Source organism: Tribolium castaneum, chromosome 7 (genome assembly GCF_031307605.1).
Source record: "Tribolium castaneum strain GA2 chromosome 7, icTriCast1.1, whole genome shotgun sequence".
Classification (NCBI taxonomy): Eukaryota; Metazoa; Arthropoda; class Insecta; order Coleoptera; family Tenebrionidae; genus Tribolium; species Tribolium castaneum.
In genome coordinates this window covers 7,939,449-7,959,104 of record NC_087400.1, presented here as the reverse complement: position 1 = coordinate 7,959,104, position 19,656 = coordinate 7,939,449, and the positions used below count along the sequence as shown (strand labels likewise).

General features: G+C 30.2%; 3 protein-coding genes across 5 annotated transcripts; all 3 read left to right on the top strand.

Annotated features, from left to right (window-relative positions):
• The first annotated feature begins 3,724 nt into the window (after positions 1-3,724).
• Positions 3,725-8,775, top strand: LOC657166 (innexin inx7). 3 transcript variants are annotated; one of them, XM_064357860.1, is made up of 7 exons: positions 3,725-3,836; positions 3,887-3,965; positions 4,017-4,315; positions 4,363-4,546; positions 4,594-4,699; positions 4,748-4,973; positions 8,281-8,775. In XM_064357860.1, exons 3-7 carry the CDS (start codon positions 4,079-4,081, stop codon positions 8,731-8,733), a joined length of 1,206 nt encoding a protein of 401 aa, XP_064213930.1. In that variant the 5' UTR covers positions 3,725-3,836; positions 3,887-3,965; positions 4,017-4,078; the 3' UTR covers positions 8,734-8,775. The 3 variants fall into 3 exon arrangements, with proteins under 3 accessions (XP_064213930.1, XP_015839592.2, XP_064213931.1); XM_015984106.2 differs by having other exon boundaries at positions 4,008-4,315; XM_064357861.1 differs by having other exon boundaries at positions 3,757-3,965; positions 4,008-4,315.
• A 51-nt stretch (positions 8,776-8,826) lies between these two features.
• LOC657081 (innexin inx7) lies at positions 8,827-12,274 on the top strand. The gene is made up of 5 exons (XM_963561.4): positions 8,827-8,920; positions 8,966-9,211; positions 10,651-10,904; positions 11,510-11,726; positions 11,778-12,274. The coding sequence occupies exons 2-5, from the start codon at positions 8,969-8,971 to the stop codon at positions 12,207-12,209; spliced, it is 1,146 nt and encodes a 381-aa protein (XP_968654.1). The 5' UTR covers positions 8,827-8,920; positions 8,966-8,968; the 3' UTR covers positions 12,210-12,274.
• Positions 12,275-14,671: 2,397 nt separating this feature from the next.
• On the top strand, positions 14,672-19,493 carry LOC657000 (innexin inx7). Its single transcript, XM_008200599.3, has 4 exons — positions 14,672-15,000; positions 15,050-15,333; positions 15,383-15,599; positions 18,289-19,493. The coding sequence occupies exons 1-4, from the start codon at positions 14,755-14,757 to the stop codon at positions 18,709-18,711; spliced, it is 1,170 nt and encodes a 389-aa protein (XP_008198821.1). The 5' UTR covers positions 14,672-14,754; the 3' UTR covers positions 18,712-19,493.
• Positions 19,494-19,656: the final 163 nt, after the last annotated feature.

The window sequence follows — 19,656 nt, the reverse complement described above, 5'->3', positions numbered from 1 at the left end:
CATAAATTAAATAACAAAATTATAATAAAAAAAATGAATCAAAATAATAATGATGTCAATAATATCACAGTAGGGCTTTATCTTTATATTTGTGCTTTATTTTTTAAGGAGTGATGTTTTTTTATAATTGTTTTAGATTTAGAATTCATGTTAAGTTTTGTCATTCTAATTAGTAATTTGGTACATATTATTATTAAGATAAGTAATAAAAAACTATGACTGAAAAAACAATGCAAGAAAGAAAAGTATAGCCTTTTGTGTGTAAGTATAAAAATAATATCAAAATGTAGTCGTATCTTCAAAAATAAAATAAAGTTGTTTCAGATTTTATTTAATGAGCCATGAGTTTTATTCATTTCTTTTAAATTTATTTTGTATGTAATATTGTTCATAAGTAACAGGTAATTGACCCTAGAAGGGTTAGTTGCAAAAACATACTTTTCTGTTAATGATCGTCAAAGTAGTGTCAAAAATCGATTTTTCTAAATATGCAAGGGGCCATTAAATTTCGACTTGGTTGTACAAATTTTTAGAATGTAATAAGAATTGCTAAGAATTATTTAGAAGTATATATTTGGAATTATTTGGTAAGGACTGGCATTTTACTGGAATTCATTTGAAGTTATTGGAATTAATGTGGAATTATTATGGTATTACTAGAATTTCCGAGATTTTTTTTTGAATTGGATGTAGTTGTTTTTTTCCGTTAATTAAGTTAAGATTTTTTATAAATTTATAAATTTATAATTTTTTGAGAAGCCAACGAAAACGGTTAATTTGGACTAATTGAAGTTTTACACTTTTTTGAAGGTATTTTTTTTGATACTCACATTTTGAAAAAGACTTGTAGCAAACAATGGAAAAATTAGTTACAATGCAATAATTTTGCTTTCCGATAGATTAAGGACATGAAAATTTTCTACACACTTTCGAGTTGAGTTATTATCAATATTCCGATAGCTGGAGTAAAATCAAACTTAATTGGGGTACTTAACTACTGATATGAGTTTAGCAATTTAATTTTTTTATTAACCAGGATCTTACAGTTCAGTCGAAAATTATTTCAATTTTGTATGTAAAAATAAAAAAAAATGCTATAAGTTTTGTTGCCTTTTTTAGAGAGCTATCATTTTGAAATTAAATTTATTGTCTATCGAAATTCAAAAATATGGTATCGCAAGAATGTGCCAACACAACAAATAAATTGCTAAATGTACGTATTGTTTAATTTCTCATAGTAAATGTTACAAACACAGTTTGAAAAGTGTTCTGTTTAGGCTACAGGTGAGCAACTTTTTTTGCAATTATTACTATTTGTTTCGTTTCAAGTTATAGCAAAATTTGGCCGAAATTGCATCAAACAGCACAATCTGTGACACATTTCATTATAAAATAATGCGTTTGCTTCCTTGAAACCACGTTAAAAAATTGAAAACATCCTCGAAGTGTGATTGAAACTGGATAGAACTGACAAAAATCCCAATTACTGAATCAGCCCATCTCTATTATCCTTGATTGGGTTAGTTGAGTATCTGTTCCACGCCCGTTTGGAGGCAGGTTTTAACAGTTATACATGAGGTTGTGTAATAGATGATAGGTTCATTATCTAGGTCGAGTCCATTCAAAAAACGATGACCAACGAAATAAAAAAATATTTGCCGCAATTTTACCCAATTTATTGCCCTATTCTCGGATGCACTTTTAATTTACGACCTTTTATTAGTGAATAGAGTCTTGTACTAATTTATAAACTCCACAAATATTTACCTTTTCAAACTTGGAGCGTCACCGTCTGAACTATGAGTGACATCAATTCGTTATCATCTCATTGTATTCTTCGCCTGACGAGTTCAAAGGCGACGCTAAATTGGGTCGAATTAATTGGAATTTTAATTTTGCCAATTTAAATCATCACTTTCGGATCACCTTCAAAAAATTATTCAAAAAGTGTTTTCCAGTTCTAGACGCTTCTTATTTATCCGTTAGTCTGTTTTATTTGGAGTGTATAATCCTTTGTTTTCCTATTTTTTATTTATTTAGGTGCACTATCACACTATGGAAAACTTCAAGTTTATTCACTCGACAAAATTCTAACAAAATTACTTAAAACGTATCAATGTTCGCATTATCCAATTTTTTCCAAAAATGTAATTATCTGATTTGAGAGTGCACTTAATTTTTTTTATTTTAAACTAATTCAAAATTCAATTAAGATAAGATCATAACACAACATTATCTTGTCTAGTATTTTAATCTGGCACTTTGGTTTTGCAAAAAATAATTACAGGGTTAGTCCATTAAATGTATATTTTTCTCTATCTCTGAGAATTTTTCTTATAATTATTACTTAACATGTGATATTAAATAGCCATTTTAATACAAGCGATGTTTAAAAGTTGTTTTGTGCAAAAAATACGTAAAAAAGTTACAAGCCTCAAAAAATAATTAATGAAATAAAAAATTAAAAAAAAATGTTTTTTTGAAAAAGTTTTTATTTAATAAATGCACTTAAAAGTAAAAAAAATGTTTTTCTATCAGAGAAGAATATTTTTGCTTACAAATTAGGATTTTAAAATTTATAAAAGTTTTGGGAACAGTGCACAATTTAAGAAAGTAATTCTGTAATGCCGTATTGTTCTGACTTATGACCGTTCCCAAAGCTTTTATAAATTTTAAATTCTGAATTTGTAAGCAAAAATATTCTCCTCTGATAGAAAAACATAATTTTTTTACTTTTTAGTGCATCTTTTAAATAAAGGCTTTTTTCTACAGGAAACATTTTTTCAATTTTTTTATTTATTGCTTTTTAGTTTTTACTTATTCTAAACGTTTTTTTCTCTGAGATTTAGTTTTGCCGTATTATTGCAACACCATTATTTTGCTGATTTGTGCAAACTTCTTTAGTGGTATGTCATAGAAAACAATTGTTAGCATTAAAAGAACATCCTAACCTCTGTTCAGTGTCTATACTCTATTGCCCAATATAAATGAATTAAAAAAATAGCTATATTTGTTTGTAACAAAAAGTAATGAGAATGATTAGGTATTAATATATTTCCCAATGACCAACATACCGTTAATATTGGTATAAGTTACGGTATGTACACATCGAAAACCCATTTTTAAACATAACCCTATACTTCAAAACCCCATTTAACCCTTTAGGGGGTAAATAACCACATAGGATTGCATTGTCACGAAGATTACGTAAGTATGCAAAATTTCAGTTCATTGGGACAACGGGAATCCTTTCAAATTTGGCTCCAAATATATGAAACAGACAGACAGACAGCAAAGCAAGTTAAATAAAAAAAATGTAAAATTCAAAACGTAACTTTGGGGCTAACCACATTTTTTGCACAGAAATACTATTAAAAAATTGCAGAAACATTCAGAAACAAACGCTGAGTTTTGTTCGAATAGTTTTTGAGATATAGTACAATTTTTTTAGCAAACTCACCTGGTATACAGTGCGCATTTTCAAAAATTTGAATTAAAATTAATATTTCTAACTAATTTATTAGGTCAGGATTTTTTTAAAGCGTAACCTAGTAAGCAAATGCTCACTTTAAAACCTACGTATTATTTTTATTAAAATTTTTGACCTTGTTTTAAAAAAAATATTTCTATTTTTCGGAGGAAAAAATCAGCTCCTAATCGACTCGACAATTTTCAATAACTAATTGGTTAAAATTCGATTCCTAGCTTGTGTTCGTTTAATCTTATCACCAAGTAAGTACACGGTTCATTATAAATCAACTTCATTGTGTTTTAACAGAGCGCAGGTCTAGGTGCTTTAAATTCATCTGAACTAATAATTGACTCCAAACTCATGAGTAAGATCATTTAACGTTTCTTAAAGTTGTTATTGTGATCATTGCTTCAGTAAACGATGCTAATTACACTTGATTAATTTCCAATTGTTACTAGTGTGTGATAGAAACGTCAGAGCTTCAACATTTCATGTAAGTACTAATTCGAAAAAAAAATTGTTTATTGATTAATAGACCCGACAGAAGCCAGACCAAGACTGAATCAATTGTCTTTGACTTAACGATAAGATAAGAGATAATTCAAAATGTTGAAAACTTTCGAAGCGATCAAAAAAAATTTCAAAATCAAGCCACAGGCCTACCACATTGATAACTGGATTTTTCGAATGCACTACAGAGTGACCACTTTAATTTTTCTGGTGGCGACGCTCCTAGTGACTTCCAGGCAATACATAGGGGAGCATATTAAGTGTATTAGTGATAAGGGGGTACCTGAACAGGTCATGAACACGTTTTGTTTTTTTACCACAACTTTTACCGTCGTAAGTACGACTTGTCCCATTTTGCTCGTGTTGATGGTAGGATTTAGATCAGTCACTATGACGACAGAATGGTAAGGGATGGGCATGTGGCGCACCCAGGGGTGGGCTCCTATGGGCTCAATTCGACGGAACCCATCCAGAGACATGCCTACTACCAATGGGTGCCCTTTGTGCTGTTCGGGCAAGCCATCATGTTCCATCTAACTCACCTGATTTGGAAAAAATTTGAAGGTTGATTTTTTATTTTTGTTGTAATTTTTTTAATTTATTTGAATAAGGGGGCCGTATTCGCAGACTGATTGAGGGGCTCCAACTCGGGGCCTTCGCCTTTTTGGAGAAGGAGGTGGCCGTCCAAGACAAAAAAATCCCCTCGAAAGAAAAAAAGTAAATCTCCCAATTTCCAAAAAAAATAAATTAAATTTTGAATTTTAGGGCCGAATTTATGGCCACCATCCGCAAAGCCTTCATCGACCGAATCTTTTTCAATAAATCCTGGTCTCGGTGGTTGGTTTTCTGCGAGATTCTCAACGTTGCCAACGTTATTCTCCAAGTTTACATCACAGATTTGTTCTTGGATCATCAGTTTTTGACTCTTGGGACCGATGTGATTGAAGATGGTGACGAAACTGTCACGACTCTGGACGAAGTGTTCCCAAAGGTGAGTGATAATCGCGAAAGCAAACAGACCTGCGTCAATCGGTTCCGGCGAAAAATGTTAATTAATTGTTGTTCTTAAATAATTAGCGAGATAATTAGATTTTCGGTTTTTCCTAATGGGAATTGTAAATAAGTGCGATTTGTCGGACAATTAGGATCAAATTCGCACCTTTGTGGGCAAACAAATGTGATATGCGAAAAAAATGCAGTCGGAAAGTCAATATTTGGCGGCGATGTAACGGCGAACATAAATTATTTAAGAGGTGTTTGAACGAAATGCTAAAAAAGTGGGTAAATACCACTAAATAGATAAACATGCTGGTTATAAATCAACTTCTACTTTGTCAGGTTCTTATACTTTTCGTTTTTCTTTTCTCTCTGTTTTATTGACCTTTGTAAATTTTTTTATTCAATTTTTATTTTTAGTTTTGTAGTTTTCACTCTGTATTCTCGTTTTGTTCTGCACTTGCATCAACTTTTACAGTGTATTTGTTTATGTTTAATTTTTATTGTTTTTTTATTCATTTTTATTATTTCTTTCGATGTTATTTTGCTCGATATTGGATTTTTACTTGATTTTCTTAAGTTTTTTGAGCTAATATGGTGCTGATTTTTGCGTTTTCTATGGTCAAATACAGGGTGTTAGGAAATGCAATATTTTGTATGTGTATTGTCATGATCAGACGAGTTAAACACCCTTATATCATTTTTCCAAAAATTGCGTACTTTCTTCAGAAATTGTTATTAACCCACCTGTTGAGAGCCACTGTGTGGCTTATGGGAATTTATTAGTCGTTAATTTTTTTATTAATCAAAATGGCGATTGTGGTGCATGGGCAATTTGAAAATTTATCTCGATCCTGGCAAAAAATTTTTGTTTTTTTTGTAAAATTCAATAACACAACACAAATTAATATAAAAAAACGTAGTGGGCCAAGAAGTTGTTTTACCTTTGCTGTTTTGTCAATAATATTAAAATTTACGCTAACTTTCATAATTCTAGTTCAGTGGTTCTCAAAATTTGGGGCTTTAATTTCAGACCGATTTTTTAGGAAAACTATGCATTTTTGATTTACATAAATTTTGCTTAATCGATTTGTTTTGCATTCTCTATCTACCTTTAAAATTTTGCTCATTCCCTAACACGCTGTATTGTGCACAAAACTGTGTGTTTACAAAAAAAAATCTAAAATGCTCGAAAGGAGCACAAGTATTCTTATTTTTCCACTAACTTTATGGTTTCTTGGTATAATAAAAAAATATGAAACGCTTAAAAAGGCAAAAATAATGCTAGTTTCGACCTAATTTCGTTGTTTTGTTGGTCAGGCTTACCAACATTACGAAAAAAAAACAGACTTCATATGCCTTAAAAATTTACTAAGATGTTCGAAAAATCAGGAAATAATGTTATTTTCGACTCAAATTGGTGATTTTTGACTTTGATTATTGGTCAAATGTCTCAAAGGATTTTAAAACGTACAAGAGGAAAAATAGAGTAAGTTTTTACGTGTTTTGATGATTTTTACGGCAAAATAGCAAAATAAAAAGGTGGTTTTACCTCAAAAACGTGATAATATGCTTGAAAAAGTCAAAAATAAGGTTATTTTTGACTACTTAAAGGCTCATTTTGACTTAATTAATAATAATAATAATAGTAATAATAATAATAATAATAATAATAATAATAATAATAATAATAATAATAATAATAATAATAATAATAATAATAATAATAATAATAATAATAATAATAATAATAATAATAATAATAATAATAATAATAATAATAATAATAATAATAATAATAATAACAATGATAATAATAGTGATAATTTATTTGTGTCAGTAAAATATAATTACAATATAATTAGGTATAACAAGAAAAAAAATACGATAACAAAATTAAAATTTTAAATTTTCTACTGGACTAGAAGGCAGTAAACCTGATCGAGATTTTGGCCCAGACAATAAATGAGAAATAATAAAAAAAAAATAAAAAGAAGCGATGTGATTGAAGAAAAAAAAAATATTAAAAAATATAATAAAAAAAATCTAATTCTATTTAACAAAATTATAGAGAGGAATAATAATAAAATAAGAAAAACAGAAAAATCATTTTGTGAGAAACATTTTGTAGTTGTGTTTAAAATTGCTGATTTTAGAATTTTTTAATGTCAGAGGGACTTCATTGTATAATAAGTAGATATTATAAACAAATCCTGGCGAAATATTTCCAATTTTTTCACAAACATTTTTCTGGTTTAGGTTTGCTTTACTCAAGTTTAGCATAATTTTATTGTTTTAAACTTTCTTTTTACAATTTGTTTTACCTTATTTCTTATTTTTTTTAGTTCTGTCATTATTTTTCTAGATACTAATTTTTTCATCTTATACCGGAAGCTCAAAAACCGGCGCACTATCTCAATCGAGTGTGGTAGGAAATTGCTTACATATAAAGATAAAAATAGTAAATAAAATCTTTGTATTAAAGTTATCCATAAATAAGGTATTTTAAATAAGTGATATGTGGCAACGTTGTCTAACAGCCGTGATCCCAATAGAATTTGATCAACAATAAGAAAAAAATATTTTTGGAACGGTTTCCTAGGAAATAATTCCCAGTGTCGGCAGATTATGATTTTTTTGATGAATTTTAATTTTTTTAATAAAAAAAGCTAAAGTCTGATAGGAAATTTAAAAACAATTATTCATCGTTTTATTAGGGAACGATTACTTAGTGTGAAACAGAAAAACAAATAAAAAAACTGGTGCGCCAGTTTTTGAGCACCCTGTATATTTTGTTTTGTTTTGATTTTTTTTTAAATATTACCGTGTTCTAAATTGAACTTTTTTTAATTTAGTGTTTATTTTATTGTAATCTAATAAAATTTCTATTCTACGCTGTCACTTAAGACACACGAAAAATTTTACTTTTTACACTAAAACCAATAAAATGCGTTTCTTTTCTATTACAAAAGAAGAATATTACAGGATATTTTATTCCACTGTTTCGAGAAATAGAACTGACAAGTTTTCCAACTAAATCCAATGTTTGTCAGCGACATTATACTACTCGTAAATAAATTTACTTCAGACGTTTATTTACTTTTTCTTGTTTACCTATATATTTATTTTATCGAAATTTGACTGAATCACCTAGAAATTATCCCCATGACTGGCCGTAAGATTATTTTCGTTCCGTGTTTATTCATTCCAAGCAAAACAAATCACTTTAATGACACCATTACTCCACCAAATCCCAAAATAAACGCAAACAATTTCCTTATCTATCACAATGAAATTTTCAGGTAACGAAGTGCACTTTTCACAAATACGGCCCTTCGGGCACCATCCAGCTCCATGACGCCATGTGTGTAATGGCCCTCAACATAATCAACGAAAAAATCTACATTTTCCTCTGGTTCTGGTTCATTATCCTCTTCCTTCTATCCTGTCTGGCTGTGTTTTGGCGCTTTATGACAATTATGCTGCATTCTCGAAGCCGTGGTTTTAACCGTCTGGCCTTCGCCACTTCGTGTCCTGGAAAACTCGACCCTTGGCAGATGCTCACCGTGACCAAGAAATGCGACTTCACCGACTGGCTTTTCCTGAAATACTTGGCCAAAAATATGGACGCTCTGGTGTTCCGGGAGCTGTTTTTGGGGCTGGCGGAGGATCTGGAGGAGAGCAAGAGACCGCTGATTTGTTTGGAGAGCGACGAAGAGGCTGCGACTTTGAAAAAGCCGGCGAAATTTGACTGATTTTTTGTAATTAGCTAGTGGTTGAATAAAAGTTTGCTAAAGTGTTGAGTTTCCTTATCTGAGACAGCCAGGAAAAGGAATTCCTAACAGTGCGTCAGCTTATCATATTTTCAACAGAATTACGATAAGCTGGCATTTACTATGCAGAGCTTGTGGGTGAAGTGTGCATTATTTTTCAAACGGAACGGTAAGTCGTCCCTAAAGCGGGCAAAAATTACCAAAAAAATTCTAGACAATGCTTGGCTTGTTCGAAGTCATCAAGGACAAATTTAAGCCAAAATTGAACGCTGTTGCTATAGATAATTGGGCGTTTAAGCTCCACTATCGTGTGACAACTTTACTTTTCTTCATTGCTACGATTTTGGTGACTTTTAGGGAATATATAGGTGAACACATCAAGTGCATCAATGATATGCCAAAAGCTGGGTTTGATAGAGTCATTGAGACCTTCTGCTTCTTTTCAACGACTTTCACTGTGGTAATTTTTTCTTACTCTAATAGACTGATCAAAAGGGAGAGATTTATTTGTCCTTTTCTCTTACTTGTCTATTCGAAACCAAAAGAAAATTGAAAGTATATTTTTATTATACTCACTGAAAACAGTCCCGAGTTTTTGATGTTAGAACTCAGGCGATTGTCTACAGTTTCTAAAGATTTACGAATTTCCATTCAAAAACTTCTTAAAGACTACAAAATTTATAAGTAAATAAATAAATTGTAACTTTTAAAACGTAAATTGTTACACCAAATGAAAAAATAACACTTATTGTGAAGAGCTTTTGATAGAGTTTAAGATGACGTAATAATTAACCCATATTTCTATAAAAAAACTTTTTTGGGGGTTGAATCTTTTTTTCTATGAATGTTTTTTTTTAGATTTTTTTATAATTTCTTAAAATTAAATCTTGAAAGTAATTAATATAATAACAAAATAGTTATTAATAATACGAGTGCGAAAACACAAGCTTAAAGTTCGAGGGCTGTCGTTTGCATACCTAGCTTTTGTTTAACTTGCTTTGTTGTCTGTCTGTCTGTTTCATATTTTTGGAGCCAAATTTTAAAAAGTTCCCGTTGTCCCAATGAACTGAAATTTTGCATACTTACGTAATTTGCGTGACAATGCAATTCTATGTGGTTAAATACCCCCTTAAGGGGTTAATTGGGGTTTTGAAGTTTTAGGATATGTTTACAAATAGGTTTTCGACGTGTACATACCGTAACTTATACCAATATTAACGGTATGTTGGTCATTGGAAAATATATTAACACCTAATCATTTTCATTACGTTTCGTTACATACAAATGTCGCAATATTTTTTAAATCAATTTATCTTGTACGATAGAGTATAGACACAGAACAGAGGTTATGATGTGCTTTCAATGCTAACAGCTGTTTTCTATCACATACCACTAAACAAGTTTGCACAAATCAGCAAAATAATGGTGCTACAATAATACAAAACTAAATCTCAGAGAAAAAGACGTTTAGAATAAGTAAAAACTAAAAAGCAATAAATAAAAAAATAAAAAATATGTTTTTTTAGAAAAAGCTATTATTTAAAAGATGCACTAAAAAGTAAAAAATAATGTTTTTCTATCACAAGAGAATATTTTTGCTTACAAACTAGGATTTTAGTTGTTGTATGCTTTTCTCTTTTTTAATAACAAATTAGAATAGTAGACTAATTATCTTCCTCATAATATAATGGTCTAAATAAGAGCAAAGTTCAAATAGGAACATAATTCTTCTCACTACTTTTGTTTGTTTTTATACGAGTATTAAGGAATTTTTTAAATATCCAAAATAATTTTCTGAAGATGGCCGAAACACGTAGACAGTTGAAACAATAAATTTGAGAGAAAAGGACTAATTAGTAATTTTTCCCTTAAAATTTTGTGTTAAATTTTGTCTCCAAGATCGACGATTTCACCTACGGCCCTTTGGCCCACCCTGGCGTTGCCCCCTATGGTATAGGGTCGAAACAACCCATCCGAAAGCACTCATACTACCAATGGGTCCCTTTCGTTTTATTCGGACAAGGAATAATGTTCTACTTGACCCATCTCCTTTGGAAAGTCATGGAAGACAACACGATTGAAAAACTAGTCTTGGGACTAAATCGCACCAAACTAGCACTAGAAACTGACGAAATAAACGACCGCCAAGACAAGTAATTATTTAAAAAAAACAACAAAAACAAAAAGAAGAGAAAATTGTATATACGGGGTGTTAGGGAATGGCTTAGCAAAATTTCGTATGTGAATTAGTCATGATCAGCGAGTTAAAAACTCATATCATTTTTCCAAAAATTGCATACTTTCTTCAAAAATTTTTATTAACCCACCTGTTGACAGCCACTGTGTTATTTATTAGTAGTTAATTTTAATTAATTAATTTAATTTTTTCCTTAAACAAAATGGAGATAATGGCACATGGGCGATTTTAAAATTTTTCAAAATTGTGGCTTGCATGTTCATTTGTGTGGGAAAAAAATTTTTGTTTTTTTTGTAAAATTTAATAACAACACAAATTGAAATGAAAAATTAACGTAGTGGACCAAGAAGTTGATTTACCTTTGGTGTTTTGTCAATAATATTAAAATTTACGTTAATTTTTATAATCCCAGTTCAGTGGTTCTCAAAATTTGGGGCTTTAATTTTAAAACGATTTTTTGGAAAAATATGAATTTTTGATTTACATAAATTTTGCTTAATCGCCATTCTCTATCTACCTCTAAATTTTTGCTAAACCACCCCAACACGCTGTATATTATAGGAGGATTCGTATCAACAGAATCAAAAGCATTTTCTTGGAACGTCTCAAAATCACCAAATCCTGGACGTGGTGGTTTATTTTATGCGAACTCTTGAACGTTGGCAACGTTATCGTCCAGATCTACATCACCCAGAAATTTCTTGGTGGCCAGTTTTACACTTTGGGCACCAAAGTCGTGACTGTAGGGCCCCAAATTTTGGACGAGGTGTTCCCAAAAGTGAGGGTGCAAAAGTATGTTTATTTTTATTTTACTTTTTTCTGTTTTTAGGTCACGAAATGCTCGTTTCATACGTATGGCCCCTCAGGTTCGATCCAAATCCACGATGCTTTGTGTATCATGGCTTTGAATATTGTCAACGAGAAAATTTTCGTGTTTTTGTGGTTTTGGTACATTTTGCTTTTCATAGCCTCGTGTTTGATCGTCTTTTGGCGATTTTTGACTGTTCTTTTCTACAAGAAATGTATGACTTTTAACCAGTTTATTTTCGGGCATGGAAAGTTGCATTACTGGAATTTGAATTTGGTGGTGAAGCAGTGCAGTTACCATGATTGGTTGCTGTTGAAGTATTTGGCAAAGAATATGGACGGGCTCGTGTTCAGGGAGTTGTTTATGGACATTTCCGAGGAGTTGGAGGAAAGGAAACCTTTGTTTATGCTGGCGCAAGGTGATAAAGGAACAGATATGGCCAAGTTTGACTGAGATATTACATTATTTTTTTATGGTGTTATTTTTTTATATTTTATAATAAAGTAATTTAATGTCAATGTTTTTTTCTTCAAATCCCACGCAACTCAAGGTCTAGAAAAACTAAATTAAATGGTTTTAAACAAAAAATAAAATAAATAATAAATAAATAAAAAAGTTTTTTGGACAAAAATAAAAATTTTGAAAAATCCTTGGGAATTTAAGTTCTGGATCCCGGAATACACCCAAAAACTGAGTAAACCGTTAAGAAATTGACTCAGTTCAACAAGTAAAAGGTTAATTTTTTGATATTTTTAGTCAACTTTTGATTTATTTCCTTCTCTACTGAAGAATTAAATATTTCATAATTGGTTCTAAAAATCAGTGAAAACTCGTTACTTAACTAATTATCTTAATTAACACCAATAATCATATACGATAATATCGAAAATAAATAATACCTAATAAAAAATTGTTTTTTTGCTTACATCTAATTTTTTTGCATTTAATTTAATTTAAGTAGTTTGCAATAAAGAATTTGTTTAATTAATTTAATTTGATTATGAAACTTTGTATATAACTGGTTTAAGTTTACTTTATACTAAACAAATGTGGTTTTCATAAAAAATAACGACAAAAAAACGGATCCAAAAAATTGTAGAAAAACGCAAAAAGGACATTTTGGCTTCCTTGTGATTAGAAATCTTACGCAATTATAATTAAAAATATTTAATTATGAGGCTTATTTTAACTCTGGAATTTGTTGCATCGATTTTTGGAATTTAATCAGAATTTGTTGGAATTATTTGGAAATATTTAAAATTATTAGATTATTACTATTATCTCTGGAATTCATAGAATTCCTGGAATTCCTGTTAAAATTGCGTACTGAGATTCTTTTTGAATAAATTACGAAAATTAAGTTGGAATTAAGGAAATTAAGGCAGAATTACAGGAATTTATTTAGAGTTATTATCTATGTAGATAATAATCTACATAATTATCTATGTAGATAATAATTATGTAATAATAATAATTATCTATGTAGGTAATCTATAGATCGAATAGATTTTTATTATTTGAATTAATCTTGACCTACCATGAATTTATGAAAATATTTGGATTTTCATGAATTTTTTTGGTATTCGAATTAGTTGTACACATTTTTTTAAAGTTAAAATATACAATATAATACAACTTTATTAATGCTCAAGTACAATCTTGGATCACTGTAATAAATAATGAAAAGAATAAAATAAAAACAATTTAGAAACACAAATTAAAACAAAATATTAATACAAACTAAAACAAAATATTAATGCAAATTGAAACAAAATATTATATTAAAGTCCCTTCGCATCTAATTTAAGAAATTTGTTTTTTTTAAGTATCTTTGTTCTTTCAATTTTTTAAAAAAATTGTAAAATATTTTATACTAAATAATTTAAACATATTTCAAAAATTTGGTTTTTCTAAAATATGAAATAACGACGTTACGTAAAAATTATCAAGTTGGCCAATCGGTCTCCAAATTATTGAAAAATAATTTTGATTTCACTGAATTCAAAGAAATTTAAAGAAAAATTGGACGATAACTCAGACACAGGATATTATATCTTAACAGTCATAATCGTTATTTCCACGTGATTTCAAATTATAAATATCTTATTTAGGTATGAAATTTGTAATAAAAAAACTAAAAGAAATTTAATCATACTTTTAACGATATATTTTTTCTAGTTTTAGTCTTTTATACACCCTATTAGAGAATGGTTGAGTAAAAATTTAAAGGTAAATAGAGAATGGCTAGATAAATCGATTAAGCTAAATTTTTGTAAACGAAAAGTGCATAGTCAAAGTTCCAAATTTTGAGAAACGCTGAACTAGAATTATAAAAATTAGCGTAATCTTTAATATATAATATAAATTAATATAATATAAAATTAAATAAATTAATATATATTAATGAATTAATATAATATAAAATAATATAAATATATAATATAACTTTTTGGTCCACTACGTTATTCTTCTATTTCAATTTGTGTTTTGTTAGTAAATTTTTCGAAAACAATTTTTTCTGACAACCTCCCACACAAATGATCATGCTAGCCGCAATTTTACAAAAATTCTTAAAACGCCCAGACGCCACCATGTCTATTTTGTTTAATAAAAAAATTAACTGCTTATAAAGTATAATATACCACACAGTGGTTCTCAACAGGTGGGTTAATAAAAAATTCTGAAGAAAGTACGCACTTTTTGGAAAAATGATATAAGGGAAAAAAGTTTAAGTAGGCTTGAAATCCGAAAATCCAAGTTGTCAAAAAATAATCAAAATTTTGGATTTAACTCATAAAATATAAAAAATTATTGAATCATTTTTCTGAATCGTATTTAAAGAAGTATTATTTTGTTTTTTTTTTAAGAGAACTTAAATCCCATCTTATCTATTTGCTTTTACTCAGGATGCCACCTTATCTTCCCTCTTTTCCAATCCGTATATGCAAATATATGTATTGAAATTATCTCGTGCCAGTTTTAAGACGAAGTGAAAAAAATGTTGGTCTTGTTTAAAGAAATCTCAAACAGAATTAAGCCAAAATTGGGCTCCCCTTGCATCGACAATTGGGTTTTCAAACTGCATTATCGCGCCACAACAGTGATTTTCTTTGTTGCAACAATTCTAGTAACGTCCCGAGAGTATATTGGAGAACATATCAAGTGTGTCAGTGATTCGGTTAACAACAAGGAGTTTCACAAAGTGATCGAATCTTTTTGTTTCTTCAGCACTACGTTCACAGTTGTAGGTTTGAAATTAACTTAAAAGTGGGCAAAATTCAGCAAAATTTCAGATTCGTGACGAGTTTAATTTCGGGTTTGGAGACCCACCACATCCTGGCGTTTTCCCATATGGGCTTCTCTCCAAACCCCCAATTCGCAAACACCTCTACTACCAATGGGTGCCTTTTGTGCTGTTTGGGCAAGGGGTGATGTTTATGTTGACCCACTTCCTGTGGAAAAGCTGGGAAATGGGACGGGTTAGGAAGTTAGTTTCCGGTTTGACTTATTCCAGTCTCGCTTTTTTGGAAAATTCGGTCATGGTCGACGGGAAATCCATCCCTTCCAAGAAAGAAAAGTCCCTATTTTGCTCCAAAAAGCAAACAAATTTTACGATCTGGTTTTAGGGAAATTACAATTCGGAGGATTAAGGACTCGTTTTTTGAAAATGTGAAAATCAACCGGGCTTGGGCCCCTCAGTTAATTCTCTGCGAAATTTTGAATTTTGCAAATGTTGGGCTTCAGGCCTATATCACTAATAAGTTTCTTGGGGGGCATTTTTACACCCTTGGGATCAAAATTTTCACTCAGGGGCACTCAATCCTGGACGATGTATTCCCAAAAGTAAGTTATCATTATCAAACGGTTCGTTAAAATTTCAAATAATTATAATTAGTGCAAGTGTTCAAAAATCAAAAATTATAATAGTATTATTAAATTCAGGTAATTTAACTTAAATTATCTTCTACTGACTTTTTGTGAACATTGATTTCTTTATGGAGAAAAAAAATCAAATTGATATCAATAATTCAAATAGCAAATCACCCTGTATAATTATAAATTTCGATACTTTAATTAAGTGAAACTAGTAATAAATCTAATCTATATACAGCGTGGTTCAAAAATATGTTGCCAAACTTTAGGGTCTTATAGCTGTCATCAAGACAGACAGTTTTTGCTTATAAACCCCTAGTCGCAAATGAGCCGTTTTGCCTCTAAAGCCATTTACATTTAAAGAGTATGCAGACATGTCTTTACTTATGACAAAGCAAAAAACAACGCTAGAGCAGCCGAGGGTCGTTTTACTGGGTATTTTCAAAATCGCTGACATCTTTGTCGAAGTACATTTTCATTAATCAAAAATTTCCTAAGAGGTTAAGATCTATCGCAGTTGGCTTGCCCAAAGTTAAGATTTAATCCCTTTGGATTTTTTCCGCTGGGGCAAAACGGCTCAATTGCGGGTAGGGGTTTATAAGTAAAAAATGCTTGTCTTGATGACCGCTATAAGACCCTAACCTTTGACAACATCTTTTTGAACTACCCTGTATATATATAAAATTGATTGTTCTGACTGACTGACCTAACGCACAGCCTAAACGGCTAAGTATAAGAAACCTGAAATTTTTACAATAGGTACCTTTTGTAACGTAGACATGTACTAAGAAAGGATTTTTGAAAAATCATCCCTTAAGAGGGTTAAATGGGGTGTTGAAATTTTATTAAAAATCCGTCATTTTCAAAGTTATATTCTTGAAAATTAGTATTTAGGCTTTTAGTTAAAAAAGAAGAAAGACTCGTTTCAGGAATTTTCGAAAATCAGCTTCTAATGGGGTTAAATGGGGTGTAAAAATTTTAACAAAAATTCGTATTTTTTGAATTTACATTAATTAAAGTATTTAGGCTTTTAGTGAAAAGTAAAGAAACACTGTTTAAGTTGGAAATACTAACCCCAAGGGGGTTGGAATTTGTATAACAATCCGTAATTTTTAATTTGTTTTCATGCAGTTGGTACTTGAGCTTTCATTTAAAAATAAAAAAGAACATTTGGAATTTTTACCCCTAGAATTCATCATTTTTGAATTTATATTTATAAGAATTGGTATTTGGGCAGTCGATAAAAAAATAAAGAAGCACGTGTTTCATGTTTTTTTTTTAAATTCCACCCCCAAAAGGGTTAAATGTCTAAATCCGTCATTTTTTAACTGATATCTATAAAAAATAGTATTTGGGCATTCGGCGAAAATATTTTATTATCTTTAGGAATTCCATCCTCAAAGAGGGCTAAACATAAAAAGTCGTTATTATTTTGAAGCTATATTCATAAAAAATAGTATTTGGTCTTTCGATTAAAAATGAAATAAGACGTGTTTCTGGATTTTAGAAGTTTCACCCCCAAGAGGGTTGAATATAAAAATCTGCCATTTTCAAAAATACAGCGTGCTCAAAAACTGGCGCACCAACTCAATGGTGTGTGGTAGAGAACTGGTTAAATATAAAGGTAAAAATAGTAAAAAAATTCTTTGTACCAAAGTTATTGATAAATAACGGATTTTAGATAAATGATATGTGGCAACGTTGTCTAACAGTCATGATCGCAATAGAATGTGAGCAACAATAAAAATAAATTATTTTTGAAACGGTTTCCTAGGAAATAATTCCCAGTGTTGGCACATCTACACATTGTGATTTTTTGGATAAATTTTATTTTTTTTTTAATTATCTGATAGTAAATTTTAAAATAATTATTCATCGTTTTGTTACGGAACGATTACCTGGTATGAAACATAATAATATAAAAAAATAATGAAAACTAAAGAAGTTAACACAATAAGTTTGTAGCTCCAGATTTTTTAAAATATAACTTTAGGAATTTTTTCAACATTTTTCCCGTAATCTGCACTTGCTTCTCAATAACGTACCACTGAGTTGGTGCGCCAGTTTTTGAGTACTCTGTATAACTAAGAAAATTGGTATTTGGGCGTTCGTCTAAAAAATAAAAAAACGCGTTTTTCAGGTTTGTTGAAAATTTCACTCCAAGAGGGTTAAACAAGAAAATACTTCGTTGTTGAAGTTGTACATATAAAAAATTCTTTATTGTTAAAGTTATACATTTAATATCTTAGATAGTCGGTTAAAAAAGAAGAGACGTATATTCCAGCATTTATAGAAACTTCACCTCCAATGGAGTTAAACGCAAAAGTCCTTCATTTTTGAAGTAATTTTCAAAAAAATTATCATATGGACTTACGGTTAAAAAGAAAGAAAATGTGTTTCAGGATTTTTGAAAATTACGTCCACAAGCGGGTTAAACAGGGAATAAGTTTGTTTGCAATTATGAAAAAAACAAAATTTACTTTGTTTCGCATTGGGTCACGGTTTTAAATTTCACAATAAAATTATGTGTTTCTACTTTTTATTATAAGTTTTGCATTGTTTTTCTGTGTTTCAAAATGGTTATGAACATGCGTGCAAAGTTGTGGGCAATTGCTAGTGTTAGATATTTATGAATTTGATTAAAAAATGTTTTTTTCAGGTGACGAAGTGCACTTTCCACAAATACGGCCCTTCCGGCACCGTGCAACTCCACGACGCCCTTTGCATCATGGCCCTCAACATAATCAACGAAAAAATCTACATTTTCCTCTGGTTTTGGTTCATTTTCCTCCTTGTCCTTTCAGGCCTCGTCCTGGTTTGGCGTTTCGCTTCGATTTTGCTCTATTCCAAAAGCCCAGTTTTTGGCCGAATTATTTTCGGTTTTGGTGCCAAAAAGCTGAGTTTTTGGAAATTGAAAACTGTGACTCGAAAATTCACTTACGCAGATTGGTTGTTTCTCAAGTATTTGTCGAAGAATTTAGACGGTTTAGTGTTTAGGGAATTATTTGGTCGCATCTATGAGCAGTTGGACGATGGGGCCGTTTTTATCGGGAAGGAGGAAAGTGGTAACAAAAATGATTGAATTGGTGTAATTATAGGAATTAGTTTTAATCGCTGTATAAACAAGTAACGGTACTTTGAAACGGCTGATGACGGCTGTGTAATTATTTCTTCAATACAGGACTTTGATTTTCAAAAAAATATATTATTTATGCAACCCAGAGTGAACTGAGTCAAAATTTAATAAACAGTAGTTCGATAAATCTCAATCAATTATTCAGCGCTGGTTTATAGTCAATAAAAAACGGTAACTCGTTGACAGGTTTCTCTTTTCCGCTCAATTACACACACGAATACGTTCCTTGTCACATTCTAATTAACATTAATGGAAAACTGGAAAGTGCCCGATTTTGGTACAAGTGGAGTAGTAATTAATTAGAAGTTCTATGTTAAAGAATTGACTCGATATTTGGTTAAATAGCAAATAGAATTAAAATTTCAGTAATAAAATATTGCTTTGCATTTTCATCTTCGATGAAATGTTGTGTTGTGTTTCTGAATATGTATAAATGATAGCTAGTAATAATTTCGTTTTTTAACAAAAACAACAAAAATATTTTATTTTAAAATAAACTTTTGATGTGTCGAGTTTTTAAATTGTGTTTTCGTTAATCGTTTCCACGCCAAAAAAATCCATTGAGAAGTAATACGTGTATTACAGGTTTAAAAAAACTGCCTTCTGAAACAATTAGGTTTGATTGAAGTTTGAATCATTTTTGTGAGTGATCGATGTTTAATAATTTCGACTGATTTTTCTCTCAGAATTTAATAATGAAGTTGCTAAATATTGTAGCCACTTTATGTAATTGTAATGGCCATCCTCATTTCTCAGGCAATTCTAAATTGTTCACCTTCTTTATGGTTAATGTTAATGTCAATGTTAATGTTAATGTTAATGTTAATGTTAATGTTAATGTTACTGTTAATGTTAATGTTAATGTTAATGTTAATGTTAATGTTAATGTTA